The 26,350-nt window shown below is 42.4% G+C and overlaps 1 protein-coding gene and 1 long non-coding RNA gene across 2 annotated transcripts; one reads left to right on the top strand and one right to left on the bottom strand.

Moving 5' to 3' along the window:
- Positions 1-364: 364 nt before the first annotated feature.
- On the bottom strand, positions 365-1,458 carry LOC118977093 (uncharacterized). The gene is made up of 2 exons (XR_005064456.1): positions 1,258-1,458; positions 365-581 (listed from the first exon to the last, which is right to left on the bottom strand). It is a non-coding gene; the product is annotated as an uncharacterized LOC118977093 (long non-coding RNA).
- A 20-nt stretch (positions 1,459-1,478) lies between these two features.
- On the top strand, positions 1,479-24,648 carry GTPBP4 (GTP binding protein 4). Its single transcript, XM_037031870.1, has 17 exons — positions 1,479-1,601; positions 2,521-2,691; positions 5,865-5,968; positions 6,050-6,186; positions 8,022-8,122; positions 9,377-9,469; positions 10,153-10,344; positions 10,427-10,492; positions 13,036-13,125; positions 13,965-14,075; positions 15,608-15,685; positions 16,036-16,087; positions 16,556-16,656; positions 19,450-19,647; positions 20,671-20,736; positions 22,754-22,897; positions 23,986-24,648. The coding sequence occupies exons 1-17, from the start codon at positions 1,554-1,556 to the stop codon at positions 24,136-24,138; spliced, it is 1,905 nt and encodes a 634-aa protein (XP_036887765.1). The 5' UTR covers positions 1,479-1,553; the 3' UTR covers positions 24,139-24,648.
- Positions 24,649-26,350: the final 1,702 nt, after the last annotated feature.

Raw genomic sequence — 26,350 nt, 5'->3', positions numbered from 1 at the left:
CCTTACATGTAATCAAGCCCTTGATACTCATATAATAGCTGCCCAGGCATATAAAGCAATTGGTGGCATTTCATTATAATCTTTATCAACACCTAGAAAATTACCCTGATAAATTCTCACCATACTTACAGAAGATATGCCACTTCATATGTGTAGCTAATGTTTTTGTTGTTACTTTTCAAGGAACTAACTTGGCTATTGCTGTTTAGATTCATTCCATTCATTCACTTGCTAAGATAAACACTGGATCTGCTATATAAACTTTTGTTAATTTCCTTACATATGTTTTCTTCCTCTCTTCTTTTGGTTTGAGTAATGGATTCATTCTATGGACCAGGATTCAAGAACTGGGACATGTAGGAAACACTTTTTAAATTTATTTATTTTTGTTATGGAATATTTCAAACATATAGTATAGAAAACAATATAATTGACCCCCACATAGCAAGTTGAACAATGATCAATTCATGGATGGATAATCTTGTTCCCAATTTCAAATGGAATGTTTTCTATGTTTCCCCGTTGAGTAAGGTGTTCGCTGAGTTTTGTTTCTCTTTATTTTGTTTCCTTAGGTAGATTCCCTGAAGAAGGAAATTCTTACTATTTTGTCAAGAGATTTTTTTTAAAAATTGTTTTCTCATGCACGGATGTTGAATTTTATCACTTTTCTTGCATAATTGTTTATATAATATTTTATTTAAAATTTTTGTTACTGTGTTCATGAGTGAGGTTAGCATATAACCTTACTTTCTTGCGCTGCACTTTCCTCCTGGTTTGGGTCAGGTTAGGACCCTGGGGTGGGGTTGGCGCGCGGCGTGGGGGCTGGGGAGACACGGGACTTAGTTAAGGGCCTCATTGCTCTCACAGCGCACCCACACCTTCTCTGGGAGCCCAGGGTCCGCGCCCACAAACCCGAGTCCCTGGACCCCTGAGTCCCCGGACACTCCCCCGAGTCCCCAAGACTCCCCGATATCCCCGATAGCCTCAGATTCCCCCGGATTGCCGAGAACCCTAATCTCTAATCCCTGCAGATCTCCGGAACCGAGTCCCCAAGACCCCCGATATCCCAAGAGCACCCTGGGCGCCGAGACCCCCCCTCCCCCAGCTCCCTGGACCCTGAGTCCCCGGAGACTCTCGGAATCCCCCGAGATTCCTCTAGTCCCCAGAGAACCCTTGAGTCCCAAAGACTCCCGAGATCCCCAGAGACCCCGAAGACCCCAAAGACTCGAGCTCCCCTACCCGCGCCCCGAGCCGAACCTGGCGAGGGCAGCCCAGACACCACCGATGGCCTGTCGGGACTCCTTCGTTTTGCGGCAGGAACTAAAGCTCCGCGCTGCCCCCTTTCCACTGCGCCGCGCGGCTCCAGGCCACCCTCAGCCCTGCGACTTCTCTGCCTGGGACGCCCGGCCAGGCCGGGGCGCTGTGCGACGCGGAACCTGTGCGGCGGAGACGCCGGGAGCACCCGGAAGTGCCCGCAGTCGGCGGAAGTCCCGTCCCCAGCCGTCCGCACAAGCCCCGTGTGCTGGTCCTTTCCCTCGTGGCTGACCTCCGACATGGCGCACTACAACTTCAAGAAAATCACGGTGGTGCCCTCCGCCAAGGTAGGAATCCTGCGGCCTTCCGCTCTTGCTTTTTTCCTCCGTCCGGTCGCCGGGAGGGCCCGGGTCTGCAATGCTTCCCCGCCGGGCCCGGCTGCCAAGGCCACGTCCTCGAGAGTAGGGCTCCCAGGATTAGTGTTCCCTCGGAGAGGGTACGGTTCTCTCCTCAGGCGTTGGAGTCCTCGGTAGGGGCGAGGCTGTCCTTAGGGGTTGAAGTCTTTCCGTAGAGGGGAGGGGGTCCTTCTTCTGACGTCAGCGTTCTGTCCAGAGGTGAGAGGGTCGTTCCTCAGAGAGGAAAGGTCCTTTCCCGAGAGAAGGGGGAGAGGTGGAAGACTTTATGAAGCAGGTAACTTCTGAACTGGACCCTCGGGGGTTCATAGAGATGGAAGAGGGAGTAGAGATCTCAGGGCCTGAAATCTGTATTCCTTCTGGTACTGAAAGTGCTGTGGGCACCTGTCAACTTGTCTGTCTGCACTGGGGAATTCCTGCCAAAAATCTTCAATGTCCTCAGTCACCTTACATATTCTAGGAAAGTATAAACAGTGGATTTTTGTTTTACCAATCACTTTACGTACTTTGAAAGATGCACGAATGGAAATTGCAGGATTGTTCTTTTTCAGACATTTTTTCTGATTTATGCTTGAGTTGTCTATTAAGCTTCAAAGGTTTTGGGGTATTTTAAAATTAAGATAAAAGAAAGTTTGGTATAAAATGTATTTCAACAGCCACTTGGTAATTATTTCTTAAAGTGCCAGAAACTATAAAGATAAACAAAGTTGTATGTAAAAGACTTGGTTAGTAAAAGGGTTTGTAGTTTAAAATATATGCTGTTATGAAATGTTAGTCTTTTTAAAAGGTTTCAAATAAAGGGGATACAAAGTAGATATATTTGGTATAACTCTCTTATTTTATTTAATTGCAGGACTTCATTGACCTAACATTATCGAAGACTCAACGAAAGACTCCAACAGTTATTCATAAACATTACCAAATTCATCGTATTAGACATTTTTACATGCGAAAAGTCAAATTTACTCAACAGAACTACCATGACAGACTCTCACAGATTCTAACAGATTTCCCCAAATTGGACGTAAGTAACTCTGTGGGCCACAGATACTCCTATAAATGTGAGCTTTCAGGTCATGGGTATTTAACCAGTTTGGTCTACTCATCTGACAGATAATGAAAGAAACAGAAACTAGTTGACTTGTCTTATTAGCTGAGTTAATGGCAAAGTGGGGAACAGAACACAGGTATTTTTGTACCTCAGTATTCCCACTTTCTACCAAGCAAACCCCATCTAAGAGGGCCCAGAGCTCTCTTTTGAGGCTTTGTAACATCTCAGCCTGGCAGAGGCCAACACCAAGGTCTCTAAAAACTGTGATCTGAAAACTGTTAATCTGAAAGCCCGGGATTCTGGTGGCTCACCACCTTGTCTAATTTCCTCTCCTCCCTGTTTCCTTTTCCTGGCCACACATTGGATCAGCATCCTGAGGTCTACCATTGTTTGTGGTGGTGGTGGTTTATCAGCCAATGATGGTCAGTACAACACTGAATAATTTTTTTTACAGTGGTAAGAAATCGCATGAAGTATCTGTGACTACTCCATTAAGCCAAGAAAGTTGAACTCTTAACTCTGCCATGGAATGCAGTTTGCCCATTTATTTAGTTGTAGAAAGCTAGAGTAACACTGCTTATGAAGTCCTGTGCAGGATCATATGGTGGCAAGGTTATACAGGGTGGTGAAGGCTGGGTCCGCAGTACAGCGTGAGAGCCTAAATTTATCACCACCCTGAAATAGTCTCTGCTGGTAGGTTAAAACAGAGAAAAGGTTGGTTTATGTGACAGGTATTTCTTTTCTGTTTAAAGAGATGACAATGGCTTGCTTTAAAAAGTACAGAAGTATCCGCGGTAGTTGTGGCTGAGTGGTGAAAAGTACAGAAGTGCCTGTCGGTGTGGTTCAGTGGGTTGAACACTGTACTGCAAAGCAAAAGGTTGCAGGTTTGATTCCTGGTCAGGGCACATGCCTGGTTTGCAGGTCAGGCCCTTATTTGGGATCGTGTGAGAGGCAACTCTCATATTGATGTTTCTGTCTTTCTCTTTCTCCTGCCATTCCTCTGTCTAAAGATAAATACAGTCTTTATTTATTTATTTACTTTTTAAAATACAGAAGTGTTAAAATTTAAAAGTTCCTGCTGGAGGAGTGGCACTTATTTGTGTCTCTGTCTAGGACTTGGCACACATACTCAGTAGATGCTTGTTGAATCAGTAAATTATTTTTTGAGAAAAGGCGGATTCTATGGGAAGACCTGGGGATCAAAAAACATGAGATTATTCTAAACTAATTTGATTTTAGGAAATAGCTAGTTTGAGCAAACAAAATATTTTGATCTAGTTAGTACCAGTTTTCTGTGGTTCTGTGTAAGAAGTTTTTTTTTTTTTTTTAAGATTTTATTTATTTATTTATTTATAGAGGGGAAGGAAAGAGGGAGAGAAACATCAATGTATGGTTGCCTTTTGTGCGTCCCCTGCTGGTAGTTAGCCTGCAAGGAACCGGCCTGCAACCCAGGCATGTGCCCTGACTGGGAATCGAACTGCGATCGTCTGGTTCGCAGGCCTGTGCTCAATCCACTGAGCTACGCCAGCCAGGGCAGAAGTTTTTCATCCTTGTCATTGTGTGAGTTTTTAAAATACATTAGAGGTTCAAATTTACGAACAATTTTTTTAAAAAATCAGAATTTTCTGAGAACAGTTTCAGAGTAGAAGGTTAGAGTAAGTTACCATTGATCAAATGGTTGCCGTGTCTCAGGTCCTGTTCTAGGCACCAGGAGTACAGCAGTAATAAAAGAAGTTCCTATTCTTGTCTAGTGGAAGGAAAGACAGTAAACATAAAAGTGTATGGTGTGTCAGATAAATAAGGAGAGTAGGGAGTGCCCTAGCCCAGCATTTGTAGCAGAGACCTGAAAGAAGTGAGGGGGTGAGCTCTGGATCCCTGGTGAAAGCAAGTGCCAGGGTCCAGAGTATGCTTTCTGCAAGGAACAGTAAGTGGGGCAGGGCTATGAGAAGGAGAATAGTGGGGATGAGTCAGAAAGGTGGTGGGTAGGGTGAGGGGACTTGTGTAGGGCTTGAATTCTGTTAAGGAAGGAAGGCTTTGGATCTGAGCCTGGGACTGGCCATGTTCAGGCTTAGCTCTTGGAGCATAGGTGGCAAACACAAGGCCCATGGGCCAAATCTGGCCCTCCACCTTGTTTTATCTGGCCCAGCACCTTGTTTCTACCCAAGGGCAGTGCCAAGCTCTCACTTAACTGTTAAGGAGTAGTTACATTTATACAGTCCTAAAATTACATTTGGACCTTTGAAGACAACTGCGGGGCTGATGTGACCCCGGCGAAAATGAGTTTGACGCCCCTCCTCTTAGAGATTGACTGGTCTGTGGGGGTAGGAGGCCCCTCAGGTCAGCACAGTGACTTAGAGACAGGTGGTAATGAAGGAGTTGAGAAATGGTTGGCTTCAGGGTATCCTTTGAAGGAAGAGCTAATGGATTTTCTCATAGAATAGGTGTGGGCTATAGCACCTTAGACAGTAGAGTTAGTTGCCCTTCACCGAGATAGGGAAGAAGATGGGTTTGAGGAGGTGGAGAGCAGTTTGTATGTGTTGATCATGAGATGTTGGTAAGATATTCAAGCAGTGCTGAGCAGTCTGAAACTCATGAGAAGTCTGTCTTGGAGATGGTCAGATGGAGCTTATGAAAATGTAGATGTATGAAAACTTAGGTGAGGTCACCTAGAAAGTGAGTGTAAGAAGAGTCCTCCAGGGAGCACAAGTAATTAGCATTGGTCTGGGAACTCGAGCTAGCAAGGGAGTTGGAGATGAAGTAGCCAGTGGGCGAGAAGGTCCCAGAAGCCAGGTAAATATATCAGGAAGTGTGGGGGGAAGGGCCTGATGAGATAGAGGGAGAACTGGAGGTTACTGAAGATGATGATGAGCTGTTTGAACGGCCTGGTAGACACAGACCTAACTAGTTTGGGTTAGTGGGAATAGGAGGAAAGAAAAGACAGTACCACTTCCTTCCCTATGACTCTTGTTCTCTCAGCAAACCAGACAGACTTTAGCCAGGAGAGAGAGATGGGGAGAGATGCTGGCGGTTTGGGAAGAGAGGGAATGGTGTGATATATTTCCCTAGGACTATTTTTCAAGTATTGTTTACACATAAGGATGAGAGACTTGTACCAAACTGACCCCTTTGCTTTTTTTTTGCTGCAGGATATCCATCCATTTTATGCTGATTTAATGAACATTCTCTATGACAAGGATCATTACAAGTTGGCTCTAGGACAGATAAATATTGCCAAAAATTTAGTGGACAAGTAAGGTATTTTTTTAATATATTATCTTTTACATTGTCAAAAGTGAAAAAAATCTTACGTGTTTCTTTTTATTTCTTTAAGTGTTGCTAAAGATTATGTGCGGCTTATGAAATATGGAGACTCTCTCTACCGCTGCAAGCAGCTGAAGCGGGCTGCCCTGGGGCGCATGTGTACTATTATCAAAAGGCAGAAGCAGAGTTTGGAGTATTTAGAACAAGGTACTTGTCAACCATTAGCAAAAACAGTTTTGAGCACATTCTGTTAAGGTGCTTGATCTTTGTGGAAAACTTATTTTTGAAATTGGTTTTCAAAACATATTTTCGAAACTTGTTTTTGTTTTCTTTTAGAATGACAGGGTCAAATTACCATATTTTGCCACGTGTAATGTGCACTTTTTCGCTCCAATTTTTTTTTAAATATTTTATTTATTTATCTTTAGAGGGGAAGGGAAGGAGAGAGGAAGAGAAACATCAATGTATGGTTGCTTCTCATGCATCCCCTGCTGGGAATTGGCCCCTGCTGGGAAATGGCCTGCAACCCAGGTATGTGCCCTGACTGGGAATCGAACCTCGTCTGGTTCGCAGGCCCGCGCTCAGTCCACTGAACTACACCAGCCAGGGCCTTGCCCAAATTTTTGAGGGGAAAATAAGGATGCCCATTGTACAATGTGCAATGGGTAGTCCTAATCCTGTATCTATATGAATGTTTTTAATTATTTTACTTATGCTGATGTGTTAAAAGTATAACTTGAGAAAGCAATAACAATATCCATATGCAAAATAATGCCCTGGAACACAGTGATTGGTTTTGTTTCTAAATATAAATAAATAAATAATTGAATTTAAAAGTTAAAATGAAAATTGTTTTCCGGAAAGTTTGGGCCAAAAACATGGGTGTACAGTATACGTGGGAGTGTATTGCATGTGGCAAAATATGGTATTTTTCCTGACAGGCACTAGTAAGACAATTTACCTATGTTTCTCATATATAGTAGGTAAGGCATATATATTGTAAATTTTGGGAAAATACCAAAAATATGTATGAAAATAAAATGACTCATAATTTCACCTATTATTTACTTTTTAATTTCTTTTAATGCTTTTCTTTGTAAAATGTGATAACATCAAACTCCTACTTCTTTTGTTACCTGATAGTTTCATTTACTAAGACAACATTTGAATTAGTGTGGTAGGGTTTTTGTTGAAACAGTTCTTTTGCCTTTTTACATTTATGTAATTTTCACCACAAATATATTTTTTTAACCTTTGTTTAAGGATGTATTTACTGGTTCCAGAAAGAGAGGGAGGGAGAGAGAAATACGAATGCTAAAGAAACATCAGCCAATTGCCTCCTATATGAGCCCTGACTGGGGACCGAACAAGCAACCCAGGCATGTACCCTGACCAGGAATCAAATCCACAGCCCTTTGGTCTATGGGACAATGCTCCAACTGAACCACAACAGCTAGGGCTTCACTACAAATGTTTTTTAACTCAGGTAGTTCTGTTCTACTTCCCCCAGGATCTAGCAAATAATTTGCAAAAATATAATACTTGACTGCTTTAACATTGCTCCTGAAGATCTGTTTAGCTGGTGGTATCACTGACACTGTGCACTGTAGACAGTCCCCCAAGTAGTAGTCATTACATGGAAGCAGTGCTCTGTCTAGCCTGAAAATGATGCCACGTGCGCTGGCTTCAAAAGCACCTTTCCAGATACTGTCTCATTTAATAAGAGTTTCCTTGGGCACTTGGACGTGTGTTTTTCTTCACTCCACCTTCGACCTGTTGGATAGGAATACCAAGCTGGTATGGCCTAGGAATAGATTGCTTGATGCAGCCAGATTTGAGAAATACCGTCCTTCATATACCATGGTGCCTCTGCAGATGATCCTTTTTCATTCATTTGTATTTTTTCCATCACTTACGTTATAAATGCTGGAGTGAGGTTAATGTAACCACAGGCCTGGAGTATTAAGTGAAACAGATCTTAAACCTTGAATTTCTTAATTTTTCTTATGAAATTGAGCACATTTAATTTAAACTTCTCACAGTGCGTCAGCACCTGTCCCGTCTGCCAACTATTGACCCGAACACGAGAACCTTACTTCTCTGTGGGTACCCTAATGTCGGCAAGTCCAGCTTCATCAATAAGGTTGGTCTCTTTCTAATAGTTACGCAGGTGACCAAGGACTTGAAGCCAAAGTGCTGCCATGTCCTGAATGCATGGGATGGAGGGCGGCCAGCCAGTTAGTCCTTTATTGGTATTACCCTGGGCTTAAAACATTGTGTCATTGAAGGGAGGAATGAGTTTGTCAGATCCTAGATTTATACTACTATTACAGAAACCACTTTTCGATTCTTATGTATTTCCTACAAGTTTCTAAGGGATTGAGATGTTTAAAAACATTTTTGTTAACCCACAACAGCCTCTCACAGGACATGTCATCTTGGCATGTTCTGGGAATAGTGGTGCCAGCAGAACTGCTATTCACTGTGGCAGGCCACACTCACTGAATAGGACTTCCCAGTCTCCCAAGGTATTTCTTGGGTACTGTCCCCTTGGTTGCTGTGTCAGCATTCATATAAACTATTTGGTCCATGTAGTGGGAAGTCCTGAGTCATTCTTTATTTGAGTGAGTTTAATAATTGGGACTCAAGGACACTTTTTATGTAAGTAAGTTGATGCTTTAGGATAATTTACCTGACTTTGAGGGATGTGAGCAGAGCACAAACAGCTATTAAAATGTCATTTTCCAAACAACAGCTCAGATGCCAATAAACAATTGTTACATTCAGGTGGCTGTTTGCTACCAAGAACACTTTTGCCTTTAAGCAGGTTTGTAGATTTTTACTTTGTCCACAAGTTATGCTAACATGGTGACAAACCAAAGCTCTGCAGTGTCCTAGCTATGTCTCCAACACTTGTAAGCCAGTACTGTGGGGCAGAGACAAGGGCCACTTAATTAAAATTAAGCAATTAAAACTTTTAGTTCCTCAGTTATGAGGAACTGACTGCATTTCAAGAGTTCATGGGCAGCATGTGGCTAGCAGGCCCCACGTGGACATTGCAGTTGTAGAATGTTTTCATCATCAAAGAAAGTTGCACTGGGAATTTCTGGGCCAGGGTGGACAAAGAGAATATGGTTCGTGTCCTCTCCCTACTGGGCTTGCCTTGCCTCCCTGCTCCCCGATTCAGACTCTCCCCCTGGAGCATGTGAGGAGGAAGTGGAGCCCATGATATGTCAAAACTCAGTAGCTCCTGTCCTTAGCAGTTAACCATAGAGGTTTCACTTGTTCTTTTCTATTTCTTCTACCAAAACAATCTTGGTAACATGCCAGGGCTACTTTGATGCTGTTTGAAAGAAAATAAAGGGTAGAACCCTGTGATTGTTTTGTTTGGTTGCAGGTGACAAGAGCAGATGTGGATGTGCAGCCTTATGCATTTACCACCAAGTCTTTGTTTGTTGGGCACATGGATTATAAGTATCTGCGCTGGCAGGTGAGAGCCCTTCTCTTTAAACAGAACAGACATCTTGGTAGTTTTGTTAATGGAGTATGATTTTGATCCCTATAGCACTAGAGTGTTCATAATCTTAGTGCACTTAGAGGTGGGGAGACTAAGGAGGTAAAAAGTAGGTTCTTGAGGTTGCCGGAAGCAGCCCCTAGAAGAGAACTCTGAGCTTTGGGGTTGCGTTAGGGTATTTCTCATTCCTCTTATGTAGTTCAGGGGAGCAGCCAGCTACCAAGAAGGTTCTGCATTACGTTAACAGTGGTGCTGCTGAGGAAAGTCTCCTTGTCACCTTTTTTGGCCCTGTTATTAGAAATGGCATTTAAAAGCATGAAGCAGTCTGTTTCCACAGTTGAATTTAACTTCATCAAAGAGAAAGTAGTTTCTCTCACATGGGTGTATTTACCAATTACTCCATTTCTGTTTCATCATGTCACTAATGAGCAGAGAGGCATTCTCTCAAGGTCATTGCTAGTTCTTTAATGAGCTCTGCAGGTCCCTCCATCTCCTGGTTTCCCCTTACTGCTTTGTTTATTTTATCATGGTCAGCTGGGAGACCTGTGTTTTATTAACTAGTTTTATAAGGCTAGTTTGGGTGTGTGGGTGCCTCCAGGATGTTCTGGACAGTAAGTTTGTGAGCAGGTATGCTTTGGATTGATGAGACTGACCATTAGGTTGTAGATACCCCAGGGATTTTGGACCACCCTTTGGAGGATCGGAACACGATCGAAATGCAGGCCATCACAGCCCTGGCTCACCTACGCGCTGCAGTGCTATACGTGATGGATGTATCTGAGCAGTGTGGGCATGGCCTACAGGCTCAGCTGGAGCTCTTCCAGAATATCAAGCCTCTCTTTGTCAACAAGGTGAGTGTGATGACCAGTACCACATTTTATGACCTTCATTGTGAAGGTACTAATCACCTTACTATCTTTCTTCTCACTCTAGCCTCTTATAGTCGTTGCAAACAAATGCGATGTGAAGAGAATAGCTGAGCTTCCAGAAGATGATCAGGTAAGTCACCCTAATGTTTTCAGTATTTCTTAGCAATTCTAAATCTTATCTCAGACAGCCAGACTTTAGAAACAATTGTACTAATGGTAGTCCAGTTTTTGATTTTACAGTTGAGATATTGGTTGGCCAAAATAATTGTATAGTTTTTTCTGTAAAATAGAAGACATTTTTTGTGTTTATCAGTACCTTTATTGGTTTGAATATTTTGAGTATGTCGGCTATCTCCCACATGGTGTAAGGTTGATTGTTCCCAAGTAATGTCTTGATTTGATTGCTATCAGTTTCATCTGGTCTGCTCAACCATGGAGCATCTTCCAGCAAGAAATCTCCAGCACAAAACTTTGCAAACTGCTTTTGGCTCATTCATTCAGTCACAGCACCTTCTCTATATACACTGCCCAAATCTTTTTTGCATTTATGCTGAAAACATTGCGTATTTTCTTCCATCTTCAGTTTTAAATTGGCTACACAAAAATTCACCAATTTTGATAATTTTAAAATGCATGCTGATATGACAGCTGTTATAATACAATCTTAACAAAATTGTTTCAAATGAAGTTAAAAACAGCTAAGCACTAGTAGAGCCATCATAGGAAAAAATGTAACAGACTTTTTGCCCAACCCAATAGTATTCTTGGTGATTCAGTCAACATGTCATAAAAACTTCTCAGTGACAAACTACACCTGAAATTTCCTGATGGCTGCTCTGTTGGAGGCTGTGGAAACCTCTCTGTGTACAACAAATTGGTACATTTAAACCCTGGCTCCTGTGCTCACATAGGGAGGGACCATTCTCTTATACCGGGGCCTTAAAGGAAATGCAGTGCAGGCCTCAGCAGCCAGGTGCACAGGAGCAGCACTTTGCAGAATAAGTTTCTAAGTAGCAGGGGTTTTTGTAGTGTTACCTACGTATCTGCTGCAGAGCCGCAGGTATGAAGTGAGTTTGGAAACTTGAGTGAACAAAGGAAAATGAGCACCAGACACTCTCTAAAACTGGAATCTGTAGTGTCTGCTGAAGTTTCCCAAGAGGCAGGGAATTTTAACCTTGATTTGTTAAATTGATTGAATCCTGCTCCTGCAGCCCTCTTTAGTTGCTTCTTTCAAGACAGATGCTGTGAGAAGCTTTGCGCTAGTAAGTGGTTCTCAGGTTGTGGCCCCAACCAACAGTGTTAGCTGCTTTCCCGTGTAATATGTTCTGAATGAAAGGTCTTTGGAATCAGAAATAGGGTGCCCAACAGCCTGGGCTTGAACAGTCCCCTGGTGATGGGTGCACGCTAGAGGTTTGGGGGCCCCTGCAGTAGAAGGATGACTCCATCTGGCCGTGCCTCCTGGAGTATACATTATTGAACAGGTAGAGGGTCCAGAGGAAGGGGCATGCTGTTCTCTTCCATGTCCCTCTTATGTTATGTGGACATTTCATACTTGGTGAAAATCAGTTTTTTCAAACAGCCATCCTGGTTTCCTCAGGGAATTGTGGTGTGTTCTTTAAATTACCAATTATATAAATACTGCCATCAGAGAATTCCCTTGTCTTTGAAAGGACCCAAGTACCCATGGAGTAATCTCAGTTTTTCAGTCCAAAAGCACTGGAGAGTGTAAAAGAAGGGAAAGTCAGGGACACCAGGAAGGTTGGGATGCTCAGGCTCTGATACCACACAGGCCTCGCCACCTAGCAGCCCTAGGGTGAGGAATATATGGGAGAGGTCACCTATCTGGAATGATAGTGACACCATTGGGTTACCAGTGATATTGTTGGGAAGATTTAGTGAAATCAAGAAGTGACATCGGGTGCTGCTGTGATGCTGCTTTCTGGGTAACACTGTCTTGTAGCCTATGTTCATTGGTGCTTTGACTTCATCAGTAACAGTGTAGGGTTACTGCTCCATCTTTTGTGAGGGCCATTGTCACCACACACTCAGGCAGAGACAGTGAGTATCTTACTTGGATTTACACACTAGTCACTAGTGAGACTGGCTTTCTGATCCCAGTCTTCAGAACCACTGCTCTTTCCAGTAAGGAAGCAGGTCTTGTTTACGGGAAGCTAATGATCGTGGGTTTGGTCTCCTGCGTCTCAGTGCAGTCATATATGGTAAAGGGACACACAAATTAGGTCCCTTCTCTTAAGAGTCTTACGTGATTTATAAGGAGCTATATTTGTAAACATTTTTGTGTTGTTTTCTAAGGAATTCTCTTAGGCTGTGGAGGCCAAGTATTTTATTAAAAATAGCTTTGAAAGCATTCTAAAAAAATAATCCATATCTTGTTCTTGCCAACTTTCATTTTGGAAGGTGAGATCTCATGGAATATTCTGGAAAGCCTCTGGTTTGCTTGTTATAGTCTGGTTTGATCCTCCTAGTAATTCAAATTTTCTTAATCACAGAACAATATAGGGAAAAATAACTAACTGTTTTCTGGAGATGTTCTTCAAGAGTTAAACCACAGATGTGCTGAGTAGCATTTATAACACCCGTCTGAGGAACACTAAGATTTGTTCACAGAGACCTAGAAATAACATGTCTCTCACTTTTCCTTTATATTCCCAGAAAATATTTATAGATTTGCAGGCTGAAGGATTTCCTGTGATAGAGACCAGCACCCTGACAGAGGAAGGGGTTATCCAAGTGAAAACAGAGGTCAGTGCTCCCTCATAGGCAGGTGTCAGACCCTCTACTGTCTTCCTCTTGTTTTAGAAAAGTCAGTCCTGGGAGGGCTTTCTTTCTGGGGTTATGACATTGCGGACTTGTAGTGACTGAGGCAGGAGGCGTGAATTGCAGGTGCCCTCACCGAAGCCCTAGTTCCACTTGCCCCAATGACAGTGGGGCTTTGCGGAGATACACTGCCAGCACAGGCCATTTTAACTTTGTCCACTGCCTGCTGTTTCTCCTGACCTGCCGGTATTTCCATGGGAACTGGACTGGAAAGTACTTTCATGGATCCTGTTCAGAAATAGGAAAAAGGGAGTATAAGTGGGAACAGCTTAAGGAGGCATTTCCTGTTAGATTTCATGTGGTTCTAATATTCTTTTTTTGTTGTTGTTATTTTTATCTGAAATAAAAAGTAAGGGCAAGTTTGATATCTTTTACTCTGCCCAGCTCAGTTGTTCTAGTTCGAGTCCCGAGGCGGGGTATGGGTCGAGTTAGGGAGCTGACTGGTTAGCATGGGGTCACTGAAAGTGGGAGAAGGGCCTAGAAAGGGCCATGGGATCTCTCAGGGCCAGCTGTGTGGTGGTGCTGCTTCTGGGTTCACCCTCAGGTTGGGCCTGGCCTGGAGAGGGAGAAAGACACAGCCACCATCCTGGAGAGTGGGGTTTGCCCCAGGGGAGAGTGGACCTTAAAGTAGTCCTGGGGACTTAGCCACCAGATGTCACTACTGAACAGAAGTGCTTAGCCAGTTTCAGGCCTTTGGAACACAGTCTCTGGTTGCTGCTGCAGGACATTTTGTGACTCCATGCCTTGTTTTCACACTGTCTTAGGCTTGTGACAGGCTTTTGGCTCATCGAGTTGAAACCAAAATGAAAGGAAATAAAGTGAATGAGGTGCTGAACAGATTGCATTTGGCTGTGCCAAACAAAAGAGATGATAAGGTAAGGTTGCCCTTCCAGAGAGCCTGTGAGAGGGGATTGTGATGTTGTTGCCGACAGAATGGACACGCTGTGTGCCTTTGTCCAGGGGCTTCAGATCCAGCTATACGCGGGCATAAATGGATGGCGTGAGTGGACTTGGGCTTTTTACTCAGACTAGAAATCATGCAGTGTATATGGAAAAGGTAAAAATGGATGTGAGGTGCCAAGTTAAAACCTGCTTCTTACTCCACCAGGGAGGTTATGGTTACCTCTGTATTATTTATCTTTCCAGAAATATTTTTGGTATGAAAGTATATTTTTAAACTATTTAGACAGATTTTATTATGTTCTTTTAAATTTTTCATTTAATTGCCATTACAGACAGTGCTTGAATGCACATCTTTATATAGAGTTCTATATTTTTGTGTACAACTCTATCTGTAGGGGAAACTAAGGTATGGCATTGAAAATGTTGTCCTCCCTGATGCGTTATGGTGTGTGTCACACTGATGGTTCCCTGAATGCACCCTTAGTGTTGGGTGTTGGCATCTGCCAGTCTAGTGGGTTAAGCTGGGTAAAGATACAGCTGCTAACTAGATGGACACTGGTGAGTACTACGTCATGTGTACAAGTATTGGATTATGACGGTGAACACCTGAAATACATACAATCTTGAATACCAATTTTGCTACAATTTTTAAAGAAATAGTTTTACCATGCAGTATTTCTTTAATGATTAGTGTGGGTGAGCACTTTTGATGGGCTTTTGGCCTTTTCAGTTCTTCAGATCATTTATCTTGCTCACTGACTTGTGATTTTTATGTTAAGGAAATCAGACCTTTGTATGTTCGTTTTTATTTAATTTTTAAAAATTACAGTTACCATTAATTGTTATTTTGTACTAGTTTGAGGTGTACAGCATAGTGGTTAGACAGTCATGTATTTACAAAATGTTTTGTGCTATAAAACAGGTTTTTTTATTTTTGTCATTTGCCCTTTGAGTTGGGGGATTTTTTTTTTAACCTCAGATAAAGTACACATTTTAAAGCTATTAGCAGATATTAATATTTTCTCTGTGGCCTCTGGGTTTCTTGTCATGCATATTAATGCCTAACCATTCCAAAAATAGTTGTTTTGAATAAAAGTCTTTACTTGATTATGAATTTACTTTGTTAGGAAGCAGGTTGAGGTAGTTGTCCAACTCTGTTTTTAGGTAGCTAGTCATTTATCTCAGGTTTGTACTTAAATATCTCTTACTCATGATCTGCTATACATCTGTATTCCCTCCTTTGTTAATAATTGTTCTTGGTACTCTTGATGTTTATGTTTTCTAAATGAACTTAAGAGGTGTCTTGTGGAGTCCTCCTATCTTCCTTGCCCAAATTGGCTCTGCACCCTCCCCTCTCCCCCTGAATTATCTGTTGGTTTTTAAATAGTCTGGGTGTGGTTCTGTAATTTTTTTTTAGATTGAGAATTTACTGCTACTTGTTCATTTCTGTGTTTGCCATTTGACAAGGTGTTTTACAGAAACATTTCCCATAATGTCTTCTCAGGAGAGGCCCCCCTTCATTCCAGAAGGAGTGGTGGCACGCAGGAAGAGAATGGAGGTTGGGGAGCCTCGGAGGAAGATGGTAGGTCACTCTCAGCCTCACTGGGTTTGTTTGCGGAGATGGGCAGAAAGGCTTTGAAACAAGGGATAGAGACTCAGAGTGTAAATAGCCAGCAGCACTGGGGTCCACACCGTTACGCTCTATGAGAAGATGGCCATGAAACTGGATGAAGATTACTGCTCTCCTGTATGTGGCATCCAGATGTTCACAACAGCTCTCCTACTGAAAATAGGAGCTGAGTGCCGGGTGTGGGAAGGATTGGTCCTTAGGTGGGAGATGAGGGTATTTTGTAGGAATAAGGAGGGGGCTTAGCATTTCTGAACCTGAAAAGTCAAATAGAGCTGCTCATAATCATGGTTTTTTTATTTCAGGAACGAGATATTGAACTGGAACTAGGAGATGATTATATTTTGGATCTTAAAAGTAAGGACTTGCATGTAATAGTTATTTTAAATTGCCAGTTACATGTAAAGTGTTTCAGGAAAGTATGAAAGGGCTATAATGAGCACAAGTCTTCCAGACTTTAGTGATTTAATTTCTTAAAGATGAAATTGCGGTAGTTTTCTGTCATTTCAGGATAAGGGATTGTTTTTGTAGCTTTCGTAGCACATAAATGTTGAGCCAGGTTGATAATTGTCAGCAATCTGTTACTCATGCCTTTTTCCTCTTATTTGTTTTGTTTTTGTTTTCCTTCTGTGCTCACTTCATCCCTAGGTACTGATACACCTTGGGAAATGCCTGGTGGGTGAATCTTTGATAAGCAGGTGGCTTTGCTTACATTGTGTCGAATTACAGAGTGTCACGTCTTGCTTGGGTTATAACTTGTTTTGGACATGTGGTGCTTGAAGATACTAAAAACTACTGCAAACATAACCTTTTTTTTGACTTTAGAGTACTGGGACATAATGAATTCATCTGAAAAGTATGATAAGATACCTGAGATCTGGGAAGGCCATAATGTAGCTGATTACATTGATCCTGACATCATGCAGGTTGGTGTCACTTGTTAACTTACATGATTTTTATTCTTTTTTAATATGACCACAAGAAGATACAGGTACACCTTTTAGCTGGTCCCATGATGTGATGCTCAATACTTTGGTCTATGACTCAAGCACCAGTTTTGGCTCACCTGCCTGTGTTGCTACTGTTTCTTTTATACCCACAAGCCTCTCTGTCCCCAGTCACTAACTGCCTGCTCCTGCCAAGTGTCGTGGAGACCCCAGCACTCTGCCCTTTGTCAGCGCCATTCATCCCCTTCCTGTAGAGACCTTTTACCTTCTCAGGCTCTTGCTCTACTCCCCTCTTCCCATCTTAGCCGGCGGCCTGCCTTTTTGAAGAACGTGCAGCCCTGGATGTGAGCGCTGTTCTCACACAGGTGCTTCTTGTTGGCGGTACCTCTGGGTGTAGCACCCCTGGTTCTCAGGCCTGGTTCCTCCTTCCTTTCTCTGGAGTTTTGCTTCATCACCAGTGTTTCCCTCCTGTTTCAGTCCCTTCCCTGTTTGCTTTTTCTTAGAATATGAGTGTCTGCAAGTTTCTCTCACTTTAAAAAAACAAAAATAATCTAGGTCCTCTAGTTGTTTTACTCTCTTTTCTTAGTCAAGCTTCTTGGAAAACAGAATCTTACAGATATTTGCCATATAAATTTCCTAATTTTCTTCTCAGTTTCCAAGTGGTACCTTTAATTTATACTTTTAATCTCCAGGTATCAAGGACATTAACCCTAACATAAGCCCCTTTCACACTTTCCCTGTTTTTTTCCACTTTTGAAGTAGTCCTTATTCTCTGTTGTCTGATTTTCCCATCTCTTACCATTGTCATCCCATTGTCTGTACTCCCACATGTGAGAAGTGATATTGCTCTCCTCCTTCAGACTCATCAGTTGTACCTCTTGCTTTCATCTCTTATTGCACAGCGCCCATTAATTCAGTGTGGGTTCTGGGTGGCCTGTGATTGGCAGGCCAGGCCCCTCCTAACCTCTGCCCCCACACTGTCACGTAAATAGTGATGCAGGCACAGTGGACTGCTGGATTCCTGCCAGTTTATTTATTGGATAATAATGTACATGCATATANTTTCCCTGTTTTTTTCCACTTTTGAAGTAGTCCTTATTCTCTGTTGTCTGATTTTCATCCTTGTTGCCATGGCTTTACTAGTCTTCTGCTTTTCCCATCTCTTACCACTGTCATCCCATTGTCTGTACTCCCACATGTGAGAAGTGATATTGCTCTCCTCCTTCAGACTCATCAGTTGTACCTCTTGCTTTCATCTCTTATTGCACAGCACCCATTAATTCAGTGTGGGTTCTGGGTGGCCTGTGATTGGCAGGCCAGGCCCCTCCTAACCTCTGCCCCCACACTGTCACGTAAATAGTGATGCAGGCACAGTGGACTGCTGGATTCCTGCCAGTTTATTTATTGGATAATAATGTACATGCATATATTTTTATTTTTTGTTGATTTTAGAAACAGTGATATCTTGTTCCACTTCTTTATGCATTCAGTGGTTGATTCTTTTTTTAAAAATATTTTATTTATTTATTTTTAGAGAAGTGAAGGGAGGGAGGAAGAGAGGGAGAGAAACATTGATGTGAGAGAGAAACATTGATTGGCAGCCTCTTAAACATGCTCCAACCAGGGACCGAACCTGCAACCCAGACATGTGCCCGTACCGTGAATCAAACTGGTGTTAGGTTTGTGGGATGGTGCCCAACCAACTGACCCACACCGGTCAGGGCCATTGGTTGATTCTTGTGTGTGCCCTGACTGAGGATGAAAGATACAACCTTGGCATATTGGGGCAACACTAACCAACTAAGCTATCCATCCAGGGCCTACATACATGTGTGTGTTTTTTTATTTTTTAAAAATATTTTATTTATTTATTTTTAGAGAGGGGAAGGGAAGGAGAAAGAGTGGGAGAGAAACGTCAATGCGTGGTTGCCTCTCATATGTCCCCTACTGGGGACCTGGCCTGCAACCCAGGCATGTGCCCTGACTGGGAATTGAACCGGCAACCTTTTGCTTCACAGGCCTGTGCTCAATCCACTGAGCTACACCAGCCAGGGCTTTTTTTTAAAAATATTTTATTTATTTTCAGAAAGAAGAGAGGGGAAGGGAAGGAGAGAGGGAGAAAAATATCAGTGTGTGGTTGCCTCTCATGTGTCCCCCACTGGGAACTGGCCTGCAACCCAGGCATGTGCCCTGACTGGAAATCGAACCATGATCCTTTGCTTCACAGGCCCCTGCTCAATCTACTGAGCTACACCAGCCAGGGCTTTTTTTTTTTTTAAGGTATTTTTATTTTAAATTGTGACATATTTTTTTTTGCTTTTTTTAAAAATTTTAACTTTATAACTGATGAGGTTGTGTTTGGAGATGGCATTAGGATGGATAAATGGAAAAATGTAATACAAGATCAGTGCACATTGATGATTAAAGTTCTTCAAGAATGTCTTCCTTGAATCTGCTGGGAGCGAGGAGACTGAGGGAAGTGCTCTCTGTCTACACATTTTTAACCGCAGTGTGTGCACTTGTCGATTTTAAAGAAGACGACATGGCCCTGAGCAGTTAATATGCTGTAAGCTCAGTGTTCACACAGTCTTCATTTTCTTCCCAGAATCTTTGCTGGGAGGTCAGTTCTGGCACGTGGGTGAGGCTGACATGGGACAACCCTGGCACCTGTTGCTTACCGAAAGGCTTAGGGGAAACCTAGTTCCCAGAACTCCTACACTTACTTACAAGGTTTTCATTGTTGATTTTGTTTATCTGTGACTCTTTTTAAAGAAATTGAAAGAGTTAGAAAAAGAAGAAGAGCTAAGAACAGCTGCTGGCGAGTATGACAGTGAACCAGAGAGTGAAGACGAAGAAATGGTGGAAATCCGACAGCTGGCAAAACAAATCAGAGAAAAAAGGAAGTTGAAAATTCTGCAGTCCAAAGAGAAGGACACACAGGGACCCAGAATGCCACGAACAGCTAAGAAGGCAAGTTTTGTGTCTTTTCAAGAAAGTGTGACCCATTTCTTTGCTAGTCATTGGATAGTCATTGCTGGATAAAACAGCTTTACCTGTGTGCAGCCATAATATTGTACATACTTTGTTTTGCTGGTATATCTTGTCTTTCATGGTAGGTTGAGTTTTGATCTACTGATTATTATGCCTTTTCCTGGTGATTTTCAAAGTTTATGAGATTGTAATTTATGATTCGTAGCTGTAAAAGCAAGCCACAAATTAACATGTTCTTATTAGGCCAGACTGCTGTTTTACAATTTTTGGAAACCTAGCCCAGTCTAAGATAAATCTGAAGGTGATTTATTGCCTTGTGACCTGTTCGGACTGGTTACCACAGATCAGGCTCGAGTGGGTCAGTGAGGTCAGGTTTCTTTTCCAGCTCTCAGCTCTGTCTCTAGGCATCTTCTCCTACTCAGTGCTACTCATGACCTCATCAGGGTGGCAAGTGAGGTTAGGTCCTGTAGTCATCTCTGAACCTCAGGATATGACAACATGGGGGTCAGCTCCCCAAAGAAAGGATGACTTGACGTGCTGGGTGGTTAAAGTGTAGTGGGGCTGGAAGGGAAATGATTACAGCCCACACTCCTCATGGATATTCCCGTGCTTGACCTGTTTTCAGTGATGGCAGGTGAGTGGTTCTTGGCAGGTGCAGTATCCCCCGTGGTGTTTGGTGGGCCTGTGGGGATGCTGGCCTAGGATGTGTGTTGAGTGACCTCTGCCTCAGTGACTTTATCGGCACTCAGGGAATCCCCTGCAGTGCTGTGCAGAATCCAGAGATGAAGTATACACTGTCCTACATGTGGCAAGTGCCCACGAAGTGTTATTTTTCATAGGATTTAATGAGCTGTCAAAAGTATCATTATGAACCCAAATAAAAAGTATAATCTATAAAAGAGGTATATCACAGATCATTATAAAGGGCACATTTTCCTTTGAGTTTAACATTTCATCAGATTGATTTTGCTTAAGACAAATAACCTTTCCCCCCTTTTTCAGGTTCAGCAGAAAGTCTTGGAGAATGAGATGCGCAGTCTTGGTGTCAACTTGGATGATAATGACAGTGTGAGTGTGCAGAGGTGTTCTCAAGTACTTTTGTAGTTGGATACAGCTGCATCCTAGAAAACCAGGGGCTCAGAAACCAATAGAATCACAGAGTTGATTTAAAAAGAAATTAGAACCTCCAGGTTGAGGGCGGCATGATTGTCACACTGGTGTGATTTTCCTCTCGGGGAAGAGGTTGGGCATTTGGCTCATGGGGCCATGCTTTTGGTGCAGGATGGCATTGCCAGACTCAGTTCTTGCTGTTCCCACTTGGGGACACCTTGCCCATGCCATCATCCTTCATCAGAATCATCCCTGTGGGCGGACTCCCTGGATGTCACTCTGCTGTCCTGTTTAGGTGATGTTCCGTGTGTGAGATGGCTGCACTGCATTTTCATTTACTCTTTTTTTTTGCTTTTTGTCAATATCGTTATATTTCTATATACATTTTTTGTTTTAGGCTGATGCAAAATTTGGGAATTTTCAAAAACTAGAAAGAAAAAAATCACTTGTGGTTATAACACACAAAAATGAACTAGGATGCCATGTGGTAGACGCCTTTTTATTCAGTGTTTATGCAGAGGGCTTTCATCTTTCTGTTGATTTCTTTGAAATCTGTTTATACCCATGTGCCACACCCTGCGTCTACTTTTTACTGTGCTGTAGGCTATTTTGATTTTAGGGGAATTGAGTAAAAAATTTAGTCTCTTCATTTTAGGCCTTTTGAATGGCTTACAGTTTAAAAATTCACTTGATGCCTTAAAGAATGTAAGGTGATATGTAAGAAATACACAATAAAAACAGAAGAATTTGTGTCAGTGAAAAATACAAATTAGAAATGTTAGACAAAACAAATTCATGTCATCCATCCTATACAGTTTTTTTGTTTTGTTTTGTTTTTTAACTTTGATTTTGGTAACTAAAGTCTTTATTTGATGCTTTAATTAACTTCACTTTAGTATCAAAATAACCATGAAGTGTCTCTCATCTGGGGGAGGAAATTAGGCTGTGAATCATTCAAAGCTGTTCTTCCGGGAGCCCCAATGATTAAAAAAGGCATTTCAACTACTTGTTAGAATAACAAGGTTTGTTCTATGCTTGGTGAGTTATGCATATACATCTTTGTACAAAAGAACTTTTTCTTTTTAAGATTTTATTTATTTGCTTTTTGGAGAGAGGGAGAGAAACATCAGCGTAGGAGAAATACATCAATGAGTTGCCTCTCTCATGCCCCCTACTGGGAACTTTTTCATATTTTGTATTATTTGCTCAGAACAGATAGATTCCCAGAAGCAGAGTAAAGAAGTGAAAGAGTAGAAGTTTTTTTTCCAGGAGGGTTTGGTTGATGTGAATTTTTGTCAGCACAAGTTGAGAGAACATTCTGCGCATGTGGAGTCTTCATTTAACATACATTTGTAGCCTCTGACATTTGGGGGCTTAGTGAGTGCTGGGCTTACTATCTGCAAACCTTTGAAGGAACTAGGTCATCCTTATGTCAGGACAAGTGGGGTGGGTGAACCCTTTACCCACCACCAGCGGAAGCAGAGCTAACAACTGGGGGGCTTCAGAAGAACCAGTCAGGGGCCACCTGCATGTCTTTACTGAACCTCGAGGCTGAGCTTTCTGATGGCCATCACGGTGTTCAGATGTACAGAGGAGTGAAAACAGGAGTAAAGAAACCCAAAACAGAGGAGTAAAGAAGAGAGAGCTCCATGTCTGAAATTCAGGTCGTGATGCTAAACTAATGATCTAGGTTAAGAGAAAATATTACTGAGTGGGCAGCTTAGCTCTAGTAAACTTTTCCAGTAGAATATGGTTAGCTTTGTAACATAATGCAGCCATATTAAGTGAAAAACATGTGACCAATAATTAATGTGACATTAATGACGTGTATTTTAAAGATGTTTTTTAGGTTATCTGACAGCGGCTTTGATAAAAGTTCCTGAGTGTCCTTTCCCTTTATTGGAGTGATTTCATGTTTGTCACCAAGCCTGAAAGCTAGGCTTGGATCCTGATATGTGTGTTTTGTGCTTTTCAGGCCCATTATGCAATCCAGGCCAGAAGGTCTCGAAGTGTCACTAGGAAAAGGAAGCGGGAAGACTCTGTCCCCCCCATATCTATTGCCCGGAGTCGCAGTAGCTCTCGAACGCCACGTGATGTGTCTGGTCTTCGGGACACCAAGGTTAGTCTCTCACGTGCAGTTAGTAACAGGATGGCCTCTGCTTTTAGCTACACAAGCACTCAGGGCAAAGCCCCCTTCTCCAGCTGTCATTTGGAGCAGGGGCTGCAGGTGGGAGTTAGCTGTGCACTACACACCAAGAGTTTCCCTTGGGCCAGTTCAGTTGGGTGTCCCTGGCTCTGTGCCCTGGTTACACCACTCCTTTGTGGTGTCCTCTCAGGGTAAACAGAAGCATGGTGTCGTATGGTGCTGAGCCTAGGTCCCAGCCATTTTGGACATGCTGGGAACCAGCTGGCCTGTTTTGGTCAGTGTTTTGGGAAAGACACTCTGGATGTACACTCTTGCTGAAACGTCTTTTTAATTAAACACAAAAAATTGTTAGTTTCAGCATTTTAAAACTTTAGGTAAAGGAGAAAGTCTGAATAATAGGTGAGCAGTCTGTTTCACGGAAGCTTGAGTTTTTCATTCCATGATGCCATCTCCATCTAAAAACCTGGATTTTAATATCAACATTGCCATTTGTTACATGTGAGCAGTACAGTCACATGGGTCCAAATTTGAGGGGTCTTTTGTTTGTCCAAGAGGGAGTTAGAATAGATACACTCTGATTTTTTATTAAATATATCTGGTCCTTACAGGTATAAAACTTGTCTGGCTATAATCTTCTTCCCGCCTTCACATGCAGGTATTGGTTGAGTTCCTGCAGATATTTGGTGGGTCCAGAATAGCCATGAGTGAGATTTACCTGGGTTTCTCAACACAGAACAGGCTTAGACCATACAGACAGAATTCTTTTTTTCAAATCCTCACCTGTAGATATGTTTACTGATTTTAGAGAGAGGAAGGCAAGGGAGAGAAACGTCAATGGGAGAGAAAAATGTTGATTGGTTGCCTCCTATACACACCTCAGCCCAGGACCAGACCTACAACCCAGGCATGTGCCTTAAGAATCAAACTGGTGACCTTTTGGTGTACAGGATGATACTCCAACCAACCGAGCCACCTAGCCAGGGCAAGACAGACTCTTACCAGGCACATGGAAATTTGGTCTTCAGTGACAAACGTGTTTTACGTTTTCTCCTCCTTTGTAGATGGTGAAGAAAGCCAAGACTATGATGAAGAGTGCTCAGAAGAAGATGAATCGCTTGGGGAGAAAGGGGGAGGCAGACAGGCATGTGTTTGACATGAAGCCTAAGCACTTACTCTCTGGGAAGAGGAAAGCTGGTAAGAAGGACAGGAGATAGTGTCCTTGTCAGCTGAAGCAGTTTGGCTAGACTGCCGTTTGTTTCTTGATTTGATATGATACGGTTATGGTTTCACAAAGTTGGAGTCAGGGATCTATAAACTTCAAGCGATAGTGAAATAACTAAAGTGCCTGTTGTGTAACCCTTAATGATACAGGTGTGAGAAATTGTTATCACTGCATAATTTCATGAATACTTTGAGCAGACTGGTTTCTGCATTTAATGGACTCTTGATTGCATCATATTTGCAGTACTGGAAAGATTTGTTGGTGTGACACTTGTTCTCTTCAGCAAGAGGGAACTTCGGCTTGGTTCCCTGCATGTGATGAGTCCTTTCTTTCCTTGGACTCCACTTGTGGCTGTGGGCAGAATGCTGCCGCCCCTGCTTTGCAGACGCAGGTTATGGGTATGTCAGATGCCATCACTAAATTATTTTCTAGTCTTTTTGTACAGTGTATCATTGTTACCTGTCTTCAACTATTTTATCCAAAATAAACTTCTGAAAGAAAGTAGTTTCGATTATTTGGTTTGTTTTTTGGGGGGAGGGGGTAGTCACAAATTACTGTCAATTTGATGAAATGGGGGGGGGGCTTTTTTTAAAAGCAGAAATACTTTATTGTGTAGTGTCTAAGGCAGGCACTACAGCAATTAAATGTGGACATCTGCTTCAGAAGTCCATTGCTAAAAATCACATGTGTTGAGTAAAACACAAACACCCAACACTACAACACTACCAGAAAAGCACCTTTTGGGGGCCTGTTTTCAATTTTTTTATATGGATATCAATGTGAGGTGCATGTTGGCTCAAAACCCTTAACATTAGAACATTAACTGCATAAAACATCACTTCTGACCACAAAATAGTACCATTGTTACCACGTAGTTTGTATGCTTTTAGCAAGTCCCCTGCTGACTCAGAGCACTTTCTAATGACACCTGTGTAGGCAGTCTTCCAGTGTTTGCATTATACACTAGGCTTCCGAACGTTTCATGACATGCTGTATGAACTGACTCTTTGCTTACCTCATTTAGCCTATGTCAAAATTGGCTTTATTACCTACACGTTTCACCTAAAGTCCCAGAACCTGTTGATAATTTTAAGTGAGGACTTAGTATAATTCCATATGTCTGTGCTGGAAAAGATTATAGTGAGAGAAACTCAAACTCTTCTCAGGGAAGATGGAATAGGAAGCACCAGGAATTCCTTTAAAGAAGGACTGGCAGACCCTGTCTGTGTAACTAATTTGGAACTCTGAAGGTTTGCCTCTTCCAGGGAGAATCTTGGTCAATAAATCACAGTGATTTTGGTCAGCTTAGCCTTCGTGACTTACTGTTTACATACTGCCCACTTCCCAATGAGGGACTGAAGCTGCAACCCAGGCATGTGCCCTGACCAGGAATCAAACCAGCAGCTTTTCATTTTGTGGGATGATGTCCAAACAGTTGCACCACACTGGTCAGGGCTGGGATTCTATGTCTTGATTGCTGATTGCTGCTTCTGATAGAAGAGGTAGACTCCCATTCTTGCAATTCCCGTAAGCTGAATCAGATTCAGAAAATTGGAAGCGCCAGTGCTTTTTACCACTTTGTATTTTTTTTTCTTTTTTTATCCCTTTTTGGAGACAAGACCTTTAAGGGTTAGGACTTTTAAAACCAACTGCTTGTTCTGGGGAATTCAGAAAGCATACATGCCCAAGGAAAAACATACTCAGAAGAGTGTAGGGGACCAGTTTGTTCTGGTGTGGCAAATGTGTCTCAGCTCTGTGTGGAAAATTACAGAAGCGAGGTTGTGGGCAGGAGCCAGATCTTCAAACCGAGTTTTCCCATGGGAATCAGGCCTAGAAAGTGTATACAGCTTGCTCTTGCTAAAACTCCATCACCCTGGTCTAAAACAACAAATATGTACTGTCTGTCTTCAAGGTAATTTCCAAAGCCTGTGTAAATTTTCCCAAGGACAGAGCTAATCAGCTTGCCACCTTTCCATTCTACATGTGTTTTCATTTCCTTGATTGTACCTAAAATGTAGACAGTGATATTCTATGTAATAGAAAATAAATCCTTCTTTGATGTAAAACCCTAGAAAAACAATACAAGCTTGTCTAGGCGAGGGTCTCTCTTGAGGGAGTGGCCATGCAGTCCCCTGTTACTCCACAGGATTGCTGTAGCCTGTGCATTTATTCTTGTCTTCAGTCACAACAGGTGGACTCTGCTG

Source organism: Sturnira hondurensis, unplaced genomic scaffold (assembly GCF_014824575.4).
Source record: "Sturnira hondurensis isolate 20B ecotype Veracruz unplaced genomic scaffold, ASM1482457v3 Scaffold0021214, whole genome shotgun sequence".
NCBI lineage: Eukaryota > Metazoa > Chordata > Mammalia > Chiroptera > Phyllostomidae > Sturnira > Sturnira hondurensis.
Note: the sequence above shows the minus strand (reverse complement) of the source record. Positions and strands in the feature narration are given on the sequence as shown.

Coding starts and splice junctions, on each gene's coding strand:
- GTPBP4 (XM_037031870.1), top strand. CDS start 1,554: ATGGCGCACTACAACTTCAAGAAAATCACGGTGGTGCCCTCCGCCAAG. Junction 8,123..9,376: donor AGTCCAGCTTCATCAATAAG/GTTGGTCTCTTT, acceptor GTTTGGTTGCAG/GTGACAAGAGCAGATGTGGA. Junction 13,126..13,964: donor TTATCCAAGTGAAAACAGAG/GTCAGTGCTCCC, acceptor ACACTGTCTTAG/GCTTGTGACAGGCTTTTGGC.